We start from the raw sequence: 12,769 nt of genomic DNA, 5'->3' as shown, positions 1-12,769 counted from the left end.
CATCCCGGAAAAAACCTATCACAACCTCACTTTACGAAGTTCTAACAAGGTATGATATTCCCGACCTTTGGGTCATTGACCTGACCTGGAAGGTCAGCCAATGGCCTGGGACCTTAAAACTAGGTATCATCGGCTTCCTCTCGTCACGGGCAGCACGCCCGTTTCATCCGCGAAGCTCTAGCTCGATCAAGGGACAAACGGCAATGGTCCAACGGACCATATACGTTCGCGGCTGGTAAAACACCAATACGGGAGAGGATTAAGCATGACTTGTTGCGCATGGCGTAAAAAAAACCACGGCACGATTGTTACTCAGCTGGTGCACCAGTTTCTTAAACTGATGATCCCACTGGATCCCACTGAACCTCTTTGACGAGGAGCTGGACATCAGTGGGATTCTGAATAAGTGGATACAATTGGTGGGTATTTTAGTTATACTGTTAACGACTTAGCATTTTTTTTTATGAAACAAGTGAGAAAAGGTAGTTACGTCAAAAGAAAATTTTCCTAGAAACTGTACCAGGGTTTAAAAAATGTTGACTGTTCTAAGCGATAGATCTGTAAGAAACTGTCTTCTAAACTGGCTTCTAAAAACCGTCAACGTGCCTTTCTCCGAATTTTATTTTCTTAGTGCAACAACTAAGGTTTACATGCCCTTGGCGTAGCATTGTAAAAACAATTAAGCAAGCAATATGCATACTCGTAGGTTCGAAATACAAAATGTACCAAGTTATTACCAGATTGATCCTTTGGCATCTGAAAAGATTGCTACCGATTGACATCTCCAGTATTTGGTCTGCAACTCTTGCAGTTAGTAGCATTTGTCGAAACGTCGACTGACGTTTGGTTGTGGGGACGTTCATCACTGATTGGAACGAACAGTGATCGGTGACTCTTGTACCCACTTCATCGCCATGTTTTATTGACTCAGTGCCAGGAATAGCCTCTTTGACTCCTGGCATAGCTAGAGGATGGCCACTATGATAAAATTAAGCACGTTGGAATAATCATGGAACGGAAACACATATTGCAACCTCTTTCGTGTATTGGCCTCCTAACATTCCTAGGACTGCACAGGACGTTTAACATTGTCACACATGAGGTCGGGTAGGTAAAGACACATAACATGCATGTACGGGGTAAAATCGCTATCCTGACACACATACAAAAAATGGACCCGCCAATCGTCACACAAACGCTGCAGCGTTGCTCTGTCGGCCTCGCCTGTGCGACACATTTCACGAACAGAGCGGATAAGTCGCATGAACTGCCTCCTAACATTCCTAGGACAGCATATGACGTTTAACACTCTGCAGCATCAAACTATGTGGTGAATATTTGTATCTTTCAGCATCTTTCCGTAGCTGCATGTTCGCTTTTTCCACCAGCTGCTGATTGAAATGATGAAAAAATGCATCAGTGTCACACACGAGGTCGGGTAGGTGAAAACACATAATATGCATATACGGAGTAAAATCGCTATCCTGACACACAGACAAAAAATGGACCCGCCAATCGTCACACAAACGCTGCAGCGTTGCTCTGTCGGCCTCGCCTGTGCGACACATTTCACGAACAGAGCGGATAAGTCGCATGAACTGCCTCCCACATTCCTCAACTGGCAGTCCCATGTTAAGCTGGTCCAAGAGCAGTTCGCGGTCCTTCAGGTTTAGTCTCGTGGAAACAAGCATATTTTCTGTAATTTTGACCTTGCGCTTCAGAATGACTTCCATCTTGGTTTCAAGATCTGCCAAACGCCCTTCTTTGGCAAGCTGAACCTTAATTTTCAAAAACAAGCGATCGAAAACTCTCAGAATCAAGTGCATCTCATCAGCAATAACGCGACGGATAGGGATCTGCGTCAGCAAGGGCGGTCCCTTCATGCCTTGGCGGTAGGATGCCTTTTTCCTGGACATTTTGCTCTGACTGCCCAGAGCAGCCATGGTGTCAATCGAGCGCTCCTCTCCTCTTTCCAGATGTTTTTTGGTTCGATGAACGGTACAGTATGGACAGGGAAAGTCGCTCAAACCGCCTGCCAGGCCCAACACCATCCATATAAATTTCAGGTCGGCGCCGAGATAAAACTGAACGGGTACACCGTTGATGTCCTTAATAGCCTGCATCTCAGCATCAATCTGCCTCAGGGCAGCCACCAGGTCTGGGGTCTCGGCGTCCTCAGCTCCCTTGACGCAGGCTAAAACAGTGGCTGAGCGTTTGGCTGGAAGGGGACGGATAAGCTCAACAGTCAGGTTAACAAAGCCAACTTTCCGGCATTGAGTGCCATCTCCACTTATCTTGAACCAAAGTTTTCCGGGAGCGTTCTCTCCGGCTCCACGGGTTCCACCCAGTATACGCTTGCATGCTGTGAGCAAAGGTATCTGGGAGGAGTTTGCACTTCGATCGTGAAGATGCCCTTGACGTTCGGCGTCAGCCCGTAATTCTTTGTCTCGTTTGATCAATTTTGTGCGCCCGGGCATACCATGACAACGTAAATTGCCGTACTGATGAAATGATACGCCAGATTTGACGACATGACGTAAAACTTTTGTTGGGGATTCAGAATTGCTTGGCTTGGTCAAGCTAGCCTTTTTTAGACGCTTTCTCTCTCCTCTTTTGCCAACAGACTCTGACCTGACTTTAGTGGCGTTCGGTCGGTTCTGAAGCACGCGCTTCTCAGTTTTCAATTTTGCAACACGTTTCTGCAAATGGCGGTTTTCGATCAGCACGTTGTTCCAAAAGTGTACTACGTTACTCACACTCCACGAGAAATCAGGGGTATTTTCCACCATTTGAGAACGTTTCCAGCCACCGCACTTTTTCCACGACCACAAACGTTTTCGCCGATAAGCAGAAAGTGATTCGATCTCCGTCTTTGTCGGCTTCAGTTTTACATTATGCTGTTTTTCTATCATGCTAACTAGTTCATCACAGTTTTTTGAGACTACATCATGAAATGATATATTGAAATGCATGGTGGCTTCTAATATGTATACCTAACAATGGCCAGTTACAATGTCACGGGTATGTACATATATGCAAATCACACGACATGCACAAACACTTAATTCAACGCAAAACATCCAGAAAACTACTGCGCCAACATAACAATTTTTGACCAACCATTTACCTAAAATCGCCTCACACAACTCCAACGAAAACTCCCCGTTCAACCTGTCTCAGATGCTCCACGAACACATTTCTCTCTGGTGAACCTGACTCGCAGTTTCATTAGCTGTCCCCACACACGGGGTTTCACCTGGAATGTGCCATGGGCAACACGATTGTAATCTTTCTGGTTTATGTGCTGCTCGAACCAGCCTGTACCAAGATAGGGAACGAGACGTTCCTCGTCAGATTTGTGCCAGCCGTACTTTTCCTTTTTCATGCGCCGCATGAGGCCATCGATGCAGGAAGCATGGAAGAAGACCACCTCGAACTGAACATTGAATTGCTCCTCTTTGAAACTTCTTAACTTCTCTCGAATAATCTGCTGAAGTTGCCGGCGATGGAAGTCGCGGCAGTGGTGATTGCAGACATCGGTGCCCGCAGCTATTGCCTGAGGCACGAACCCTGGCGAAATGAAACAATGACGGTCATTAGATGATAGTTATAAGTCAAAATATCAACCGTGTAAATCCGTAAATGCAGCTTGACGTTGGTGGATCAATAGCTTTTGACCAAGGTATTTATAGCCCACTGACGGACATAAATCGTTAACACGCAATAAGCCAATATTCAGATGTAATACAATTCGCTGTTATACATGCAATTGCATATTTATTTTCATGCCTTGATGCACGCTGAAATACATGATTTACATTACACTACATGATTTTCAGTAGCATTACTGTAAAATTATTCGTTGATTAGTTTCTTGATGGAACCAAGCGTGCATTCATAGAGTTCAGAAACATGTTCATTAGCATTTTCTTCTTGCGATTCAAGGGCAATGTCATGTATGAAGCAAGAGTACATAAGTATTTGGCAAATGTGTTAACGAATTCCGCACCCAGTCGTGTATTTTACCCATCGATGCGAGAACCACCATGTGTTTGAAAATGCTATTGAAAATGTTGGTATTTTGAATTGTCCAGCGCATAGTTTGTGAACATGCAATTCATGTGTCCAAAAATGAAATTTTAGACTTATTGTAGTTAAACAAAACAATAGGATAAATCGTTATTCAAAAGAGTTAGCGAGAAGTCACACTTTTGCAATAAACAGTAAAGACATAAGGTGCACGACATACCTACTAACAGCCCTCGTCCTACTGCGTGGTGGGTGTTTTTATTCGACAAAACTGAGTATATCTCGAGGGCTATGTTATCAGCCAATCGAAAATATGTAATATCAGAGACGAGCGATGTTCCACTCTTTCGATTGGGTCCGTCACTAAACAAATGGCACGTCAAGTGTGGCAACAATAAGCAAGTTTGTTTTGGGAGCAAATATAAACTTAAGTGTATTGTTGTCAATCTGGTGGAAAATATATGCAATGATGGGTCCAGTCCATGGTGTGGCGCTGTACGCGCCTTGGTATTATGATTTCCGAGTGACCGGTAGGTCATAGCCTTTGAGATAATTTTGGTTTTGTCCAAGGCAATCAATATGTTTTGTCGAAAAAAACTCCGAACATGCGCATGAGACGAGGGATGTACATATTACTGTCAATTAATAATTAATTATCTTCACGAATTATGCCTCCTTCGATGATTAAAATTCATGTCAATAACAAAATTCACCAATTACTTCAAATAGTTAGCAGATGCACTTTCCACTGGTACTTACGTTGACTGGATGCTCCGTAGAACTTGCGCACTTCCATGGACGGTTGAAAGATATCGGATGAGCCGTTTGCTGTCCTTAGCTCATATCCATTCGTTTACCACTAGAAACACGTTAATTTACAACTTCATTTACCTCTCAGCGTCCACCTTGAAATGGAAAGGTAGTAATAGTTCCCGTGTCATCGGCCCAGAGGCTACCCCGGAGGAGATGACGTCACAGAGGTACCCGCCATGATTGGCTCCTGATGACGGTGGGCGGTCCGGTCCCCCCATTCCCAGAAACGACAAGCGAACCAAGATGTTATTATGAAACTGATCCTCGCAAAATGACATAGCTGAACTGATAGTGCACGATGGGGCGGTGGGAGCCAACTATGCAATTCCTAAATGCCTTTGTATGCGGGGGACGGGGGTTCAGCTACGTTTTCGGAATGGGGGTCCGCCAAAAAATGCACATCCTAATAGGACATAAAGCCGTCATATGTAATTAATGCATACTTTGCGGTGAGTTCACTGGGGATTCGAAATCATCGAATTTCGGAGAGCCTGTACATTATTGACACGAGCGTGTTGTAATGAAATTGAGCGAGCGTTACAAGATTACGTCTGTTTATTTAACCCGCGCCGGGCCGGGGGGCGAGGTGTTTGAACACCCCTGCGGTTTTTCGCAGATATCTCAAAAAGGGCGGCGCTCGTTTTTGGCACATCTGTTCATTCATCTTTTCCACACATGTTGTGAAAATTTCAGACCCAGGGCTCTCAGGATCGGTCACCAGGTCAGGTCAAGTGACCTCACCTCAGAAAAAGTTTCAATCCTCGTCATAGCTACAGCGACTGAACGATCGCCTTGAAACTTTCAGCGATTGATAAGAGTAAAAGTATGTACAGAATGTATATCTCGGAATTTCGATATCTGTGACCTAAGGTCAGGTCAATTTTGCGACCTCTCCATTATAAGTCAATGGGAGAAAATTGAAATGTGCCTCTTTTGGACGAATGATGTTCAAAACCCTCACAAACATCGGTTCATAGGTAAACATGACACACTGAATCGGAAAAATGCACTTAGTTGTGACCCCTCTGTGTGCCCCTGAGGTCATCTCCGGTCATAAACGGTCACCAGCAGTTTTTTGGCTATAACTTTTGATAAAGACGTGCTAGAGCGATAAAAACACGTCAGATGTATTCAGCTCGACGATACGGATCGGCTGATATGCAACATGACCCTTTCCGGTCAGGTCATGACCTTGACCTGAGGTCAAATTTTCAAAATAACCTTTCAAGGTCAACAAATAGTAAATTCAACGCGTCTCGACGAGAGAAACACGATGCTGCGGCTCTCTCGAGTCAATTGCTATTGGCGAAAAACCATTTTCGTGAAAACTGCTATTTTTACAGTTTTTGCCCTCTGGAGGTTAAACCGTTGACCTGAGGTCAAATCTGAGAACATTACCCAGAACGGTCTGTGAAAGGGCTATCGAATGCGCTTTCCCGCGGCGCTGTAGCTCTATTGGTTCCCGAGTTAGCCGTTGGCAGTTTCCAAAATTGTTAAAATGGACTACATTTGACCTTTGTTGACCTCTGGGCTCTGGGCCTCTGGCGACCTGACCTTTGACCTGATTAAAAAAATGACTGAAGTGTTTTCGTCCTTATTTTTGACGCTCTTTCGAATGCCGCTTACCGCGTGTCGCTACGTGGCCCAGGAGCTGAGTTAGACGGGGGGGTGGTGTTCAGACACCCCCTCCCCCCGGCCCGGCGTGGAAGTCGCGGAGCACCGGCCCGGCGCGGGTGAACGATGGCGGATCACTTCAAGCGCACAAATGAATAAGTCACAAGATGAGGGGTAGGATTGAACAGAACGTCAAACAGTAAAATCAAGAGTAAGCTGATATTTTTGGCTGACTAGTGTTAAAGGTATTGATGGTTCACGTGCGCTTTTCACTAAATGGCGGAACACAGCGCTTAAGCGTGCAAAACGTGTCTCCGCACTTCCCATTGGAATGCAGGACATATTTTCTGCTTCCAACACGCAGCGCATTAAGCCGCGTGTTGAGATTCAATTTGGTTCATTATATTTCTTAACAGTTATCAGTTTGGGTTACACAGTTGCTAATATGCCTGTTTTTTTTTCTTCAAATGATCAGAGGTTTTAATGCTGAATAAACTATTTGAAGAGATTTCTTCGGTGCAGAGTTGGTCAAGTTTGATGAGTTCGCCAGGTAGCCCATCGTGAAAACGGCTATTACACGCATTTCCCATTTTTGAAAACGGCCAAAACCAGAATAACGTTGCTTGTATGCATGTATTGAAAAACCGTACAAAACGCTCCCTTAACCCTCGCCGGACCTATTGGTTTTCTACATACGCGCCGGCCGAGGGGGGGGGGCGGGTACGACCCCCCCCTCGCCGTTTCGCCCCTGGTGGAGCTAGCGCGTCGCGGAAAAAACGAGCGTGTGCGCCGTTACGAGACGCAGAGATTGGTACCCGATTTTAAGGTCCTAGGTCAACCGGTGACCTCTGAGGTCAGGTCAAGTGCCCCAAGGTACGGTTCAGTTTTTGGTGAATAACTTCGCAAAAAACGGCCGCAGAGCGCCGATTTTGGCAGCATCGTGTTCGTCTCGCTCAGGCGCGTCGAATGATATACTTTTTGTCCGGGTCAGGTCAACTTGGGGTGTTGACCTCAGGTCAAGGTCAGGTCAGCACCCCCAGGTCACGAAGTTGGTCGAAAGGGGTCATGTCGCATATCATTCGATTCGGCAGGTCTTCCTGAGTCCATTGGTGGCTTTCCCGACTCGCTAGCTCAATTTGATCAATAGTTATTGACGAAAAACTAATATGACCTTGATGACGTCATAAATGACGTCACGCAAGGTCAACATTGCAAAAGTGACGCATCTAACCTTGCAAGGAGTGCATAAAATCACGATTCTGTGTGCTTGAGATAGTTGGAGATCGTTCCCGGCGCCAAAATAGCAGTTCTCATTTTTCCCCATTGACTTATAATGGTGAGGTCACGAAAATGACCTGACCTCATATGACCTTTAGGAAAAATCCGAGATATACAAGTTGTGGGACTCATAATGGATACTAGATCCTGCAAGTTTCATTTCCCTGTAACATCTCCTCTGGCAGTGAGGGCGTTGCGAAGTTGCGACATCTGAAGACCGTGCAGAGGTTCACTTATGACGTCATAGGTCAGTGACCTGACCTGACCCAAAAATGCGGTTGGTGTCAAAAGATGCGGCTTGGATCAAAGGTCAGGTATGCCAAGTTTCAGCTCTCTATCGCCAGCGTGTTCGGAGCTATCGCGAAAAAACCCTATGGGGGGGGCGGCACCCGCCCCCCCCCTCGGCCGGCGAGGGTTAACCCTCGACGGACCTATTGGTTTTCTACATACGCCCGGACGGAAGGGAAAAGGGGTACGACTTTTACGAGCCCCTCGCAGTTTCGCGCCTAATGAAGCTAAAGCCTCACTGAAAAAAATGAGCATGTGCGCCATTACGAGAGGCAGCGATTGGTACCCGATTGAAGGGCTCTGGTCAACTGGTAACCTCTGAGGTCAGGTTAAGTGGCAGCAGGAACGGGCTCAATTTTTGGTAACTAACCTCGGCCAAAAATGGTCGCAGAGCCGCGAGTTTGGCATCGTCGTGTTTTTTTCCAGCTCAGGCGCGTCGAATAATATACTTTTATTCCGCTAAGTTTTTTTTTTACTTTTGTACTTTTGTTCTTGATGTGTTAACCTCTGGTCAAGGTCACTTCAGAGTTCAGAGCCGCAAAGGTCACGAAGTTGGTCGAAAGTGGTCATTTAGCATATTATCCGGTTCATCAGGTCTTGTCGAGTCAAATGGTGGCTCTACCGACCCGCTAGCCCAATTTGTTCGGGAGTTATTTGATAAAAAACTCTTATGCCCCTAGTTACGTCATAAGTAACGTCACGCAAGGTCAGCAATGAAAATGAAGCATCGGACCTTGCAATGAGTGGATGAAATCACGATTTCGCGTGCTCGAGCTAGTTTTAGATCATGCCCGGCGCCAAAGTAACAGTTTCCATATTTCCCCGTAGCGGTGAGATCACGTGACCGATCTGACCTCATGTGACCTAAGGTGTCATAGCCAGGTCAGTGAATTTACCTGTCCTGAAAATGCGGCTGGTGTCACAAGACCTGGCTTGAATCCAAGGTCAGGTATGCCAAGTTTCAGCTCTCTACATATATCCGAAGTGTTTTGAGCTATCGAGAAAAAAAGCATGGGAGCTAGCTCGACTGGCGGGGTTTGAGGAAAAACGGTGTGTCACCGCTTAACTATATACTTTACCATGCGCTGTTTAGTATTTTGTTACCTTATCTTTTGACTGAACAAAATAATAAATGAAGCACTGGGTTGTTGCATTGCGGCATTCCGGCAGTTGCAAGACCCCTGCAAACATTATGTCTTGCATTACCTACGGGTAGGTGGATAAGACTCACTTTGGTTGTCACCTAGTTATGAGCTTCGTTTGCATCGAACAAATGCATGTATTGTCCCATTATCTGCGGTACCATATTATTAACGGAGGCAGGCACGTTTAGTATTTTGATTAGATAAAAAAAAAATCAGGGTAGGTGTAAAATTAATTAACTCGAGGGTACTGAAAGTTTCGTCGCGATCGTCCGCTTTTTACGCGAGTCATTCGCGAAAAACCGAGGGGAGGGGGTACCCCCCTACGCGGGCGAGGGTTAATACAGGTTTCGAGCTCCTTCGAGCCGCCAACCATTCTAGACTTCTGACTGCTTCAGGATCGGCGATTCACGAAGCATAAAGAGGCTAGACTTCCGCGCACAGGTCTGCAATGAGCAGTGATCACCGACGTCAGCAGAGCCCATTTCCCTGGTGCAATTAGCGGTGAGCCCCAGTGAGATGCAGGGTTTATTCTTGTTCCACGATTATTTGCCTATATCAAAATCAAAACGTCTGTACGTATGTATGTATGTATGTACATATGTATGTATGTATGTAATGCGTCAGTTCCCTTTGGCGGGCTGTTGCGAGGTGACGGTGAGGACTGCGGGGTTGAAACTTTGGCGCCGAGTCGGACGCGTGCAACCATTTGTCGTATTAAATTTTCGAGGGGGTGCGCGCGACGGTTTACACGTGGCGGGCGCATCTTTGTCGCATTTTGGGCCGCGGCCGGAGCCGATCAGATGGCACGCGCTACAGGCTCAGTTTCTTCGCTTGCCAAACTGAGCGAACTCAGAGCCGGCAGGTCATTGACCTTTTGCAATGAACACCGGAACAGAGCACCGCCGGCCAGGAGGAGACGCCAAATCTATTCTGGCCATAACTCGCCCGATACCTATCTGGGCCGATTTGAATGAAAATTGATTTATTACGCTGCGCGTAATCCTGGATACCTAGTTTGCCTATATAAAAATCAAAACGTCTGTAGTTGTACGTATGTATGTATGTATGTATGTATGTATGCATGTATGTAACGCGTCAGTTCCCTTTGGTGGGCTGTTGTCCGGAACGGTGCGTGTTGCGGGGGTGAAATTTTGGCGCCGAGTCGGGCACGTGCAACCATTTGTCGTATTAAATTTTGGTGGGGGTGGGTTCGACGGTTTACACGTGGCGGGTGCATCTTTGCCGCATTTTGGGCCGCGGCCGGAGCCGATCAGATGGCACGCGCCTTAGGCTCAGTTTCTTCGCTTGCAAAGCTGAGCGAAATCAGAGCCGGCAGGTCATTGACCTTTTGCAATGAATACCGGAACAGAGTACCGCCGGCCAGGAGGAGACGCCAAATTTATTCTGGCAATAACTCAGCCGCTACTGAGCCGATTGCAATGAAAATTGATTCATTACGCTGCGCGTAATGCTGTCCCTCTAGTTACTCTTATAAAAATCAAAATGTCTGTACGTATGTATGTAACGCGTCAGTTCCCTTTGGCGGGCTGTTGCTTCGGGACGGTGCGGGCTGCGGGGTTGAAACTTTGGTGGCGCCGAGTCGGACGCGTGCAACCAATTGTCGTATAAAATTTTGGTGGGGGTGGGTTCGGCGGTTTGCACGTGGCGGGTCCATCTTTGCGTGATTTTGGGCTCTGGCCGGCGCCGAGCAGAGAGCACTCGCCTTAGTCTCAGTTTCTTCGCTTGCAAAACTGAGCGGAAACAGAGCCGGGAGGTCACTGACCTTTGGCAATGAATACCGGCACAGGGCACCGCCGGCCTAGGGAAGTCGCCAAATTTATTCCTGCAATAACTCGGCCGCTACTGGGCCGATTGCAATGAAACTTGGTTTATTACGCTGCGCGTAATGCTGGACACCTTCACCTAGTTCACTCTTATAAAAATCAAAATGTCTGTATGTATGTATGTATGTATGTATGTATGAAACGCGTCAGTTCCCTTTGGCGGGCTGTTGCGAGGCGATGGTGGGGGTTGCGGGGTTGAAATTTTCGCGCCGAGTCGGGCGCGTGCAACCATTTGTCGTATTAAATTTTCGAGGGGGTGCGCTGGGCGGTTTGCACGTGGCGGGTCCATCTTTGCGTGATTTTGGGCCGCGGCCGGCGCCGATCGGAGAGCACGCGCCTTAGTCTCAGTTTCTTCGCTTGCAAAACTGAGCGGAAACAGAGCCGGGAGGTCACTGACCTTTGGCAATGAATACCGGCACAGGGCACCGCCGGCCTAGGAAAGTCGCCAAATTTATTCTGACAATAACTCGGCCGCTACTGGGCCAATTTGAATGAAAATTGATTTATTACGCTGCGCGTAATGCAGGACACCTAGTTACTCTTATAAAAATCAAAATGTCTGTATGTATGTATGTATGCATGAAACGCGTCAGTTCCCCTTTGGCGGGCTGTTGCGAGGCGATGGTGGGGGTTGCGGGGTTGAAATTTTCGCGCCGAGTCGGGCGCGTGCAACCATTTGTCGTATTAAATTTTCGAGGGGGTGCGTTGGGCGGTTTGCACGTGGCGGGTCCATCTTTGCGTGAATTTGGGCCGCGGCCGGCGCCGATCAGAGAGCACGCGCCTTAGTCTCAGTTTCTTCGCTTGCAAAACTGAGCGGAAACAGAGCCGGGAGGTCACTGACCTTTGGCAATGAATACCGGCACAGGGCACCGCCGGCCTAGGGAAGTCGCCAAATTTATTCTGACAATAACTCGGCCGCTACTGGGCCAATTTGAATGAAAATTGATTTATTACGCTGCGCGTAATGCAGGACACCTAGTTACTCTTATAAAAATCAAAATGTATGTATGTATGTATGCATGTATGAAACGCGTCAGTTCCCTTTGGCGGGCTATTGCGAGGCGACGGTAAGGGCTGCGGGGTTGAAATTTTCGGGCCGAGTCGAGCGCGTGCAACCATTTGTCGTATTAAATTTTGGTGGGGGTGCGCTCGGCGGTTTGCACGTAGCGGGCGCATCTTTAGGGCATTTTGGCCGCGGCCGGCGTCGGGCAGACGGCACGTGCCTTAGGCTCAGTTTCTTCGCTTGCAAAACTGAGCGAAATCAGAGACGGCAGGTTATTGGGGTGCGGTTATTTTTTCTCATCTTAGTTTGCTATTTTGGCGCGATTTTGACAATTTCTGGTGCATTCCACTTATTTACTTTAGCGGCCGTAGGGCAATGGTTTACTAACCGGGAGGTGTGATGAATTGCAGCAGCAATACTTGGAATATAAAGAAGAAGTGAAGCAATTATGATACCTATTATTTTTTATAATGACAGAAGGAACGTGGAAGAAAAAACATTTTGTGCAGCATGTGAAAACAAGGAAATAGAATGAAAGAAGGACTGCTACTTTTCATGCGCCCGAAACCAGCCACCTCATCATCATAGCATGGTAATGATAGTTTAAGTTAATGTTAAAAAAGAATAGGAGGAGCTGCTGCAAAGGTGATGTCTCAAAGCCGTTAAGTCAGGCATGCTCTTACAGACCGAACATTCAAGTTACGAGACCCCATCATACCGCTCCAGTTGCAGTGGCTGGTGCTTATATTGTGCAA

The 12,769-nt window shown here is 47.0% G+C and overlaps 2 protein-coding genes across 2 annotated transcripts; both read right to left on the bottom strand.

Moving 5' to 3' along the window:
- Window positions 1-1,061: 1,061 nt before the first annotated feature.
- Window positions 1,062-2,635, bottom strand: LOC122376539. The gene is made up of 2 exons (XM_043356438.1): window positions 1,603-2,635; window positions 1,062-1,271 (listed from the first exon to the last, which is right to left on the bottom strand). The coding sequence occupies exons 1-2, from the start codon at window positions 2,475-2,477 to the stop codon at window positions 1,064-1,066; spliced, it is 1,083 nt and encodes a 360-aa protein (XP_043212373.1). The 5' UTR covers window positions 2,478-2,635; the 3' UTR covers window positions 1,062-1,063.
- Window positions 2,636-3,119: 484 nt separating this feature from the next.
- LOC122376536 lies at window positions 3,120-5,002 on the bottom strand. Its single transcript, XM_043356437.1, has 2 exons — window positions 4,789-5,002; window positions 3,120-3,570 (listed from the first exon to the last, which is right to left on the bottom strand). Exons 1-2 carry the CDS (start codon window positions 4,823-4,825, stop codon window positions 3,167-3,169), a joined length of 441 nt encoding a protein of 146 aa, XP_043212372.1. The 5' UTR covers window positions 4,826-5,002; the 3' UTR covers window positions 3,120-3,166.
- Window positions 5,003-12,769: the final 7,767 nt, after the last annotated feature.

The sequence above is a fragment of the Amphibalanus amphitrite genome, unplaced genomic scaffold (genome assembly GCF_019059575.1).
Source record: "Amphibalanus amphitrite isolate SeventyFive unplaced genomic scaffold, NRLGWU_Aamphi_draft 002190F_arrow, whole genome shotgun sequence".
In the NCBI taxonomy this organism is placed as follows: Eukaryota; Metazoa; Arthropoda; class Thecostraca; order Balanomorpha; family Balanidae; genus Amphibalanus; species Amphibalanus amphitrite.
This window is presented reverse-complemented; position numbering and strand designations above follow the sequence as displayed.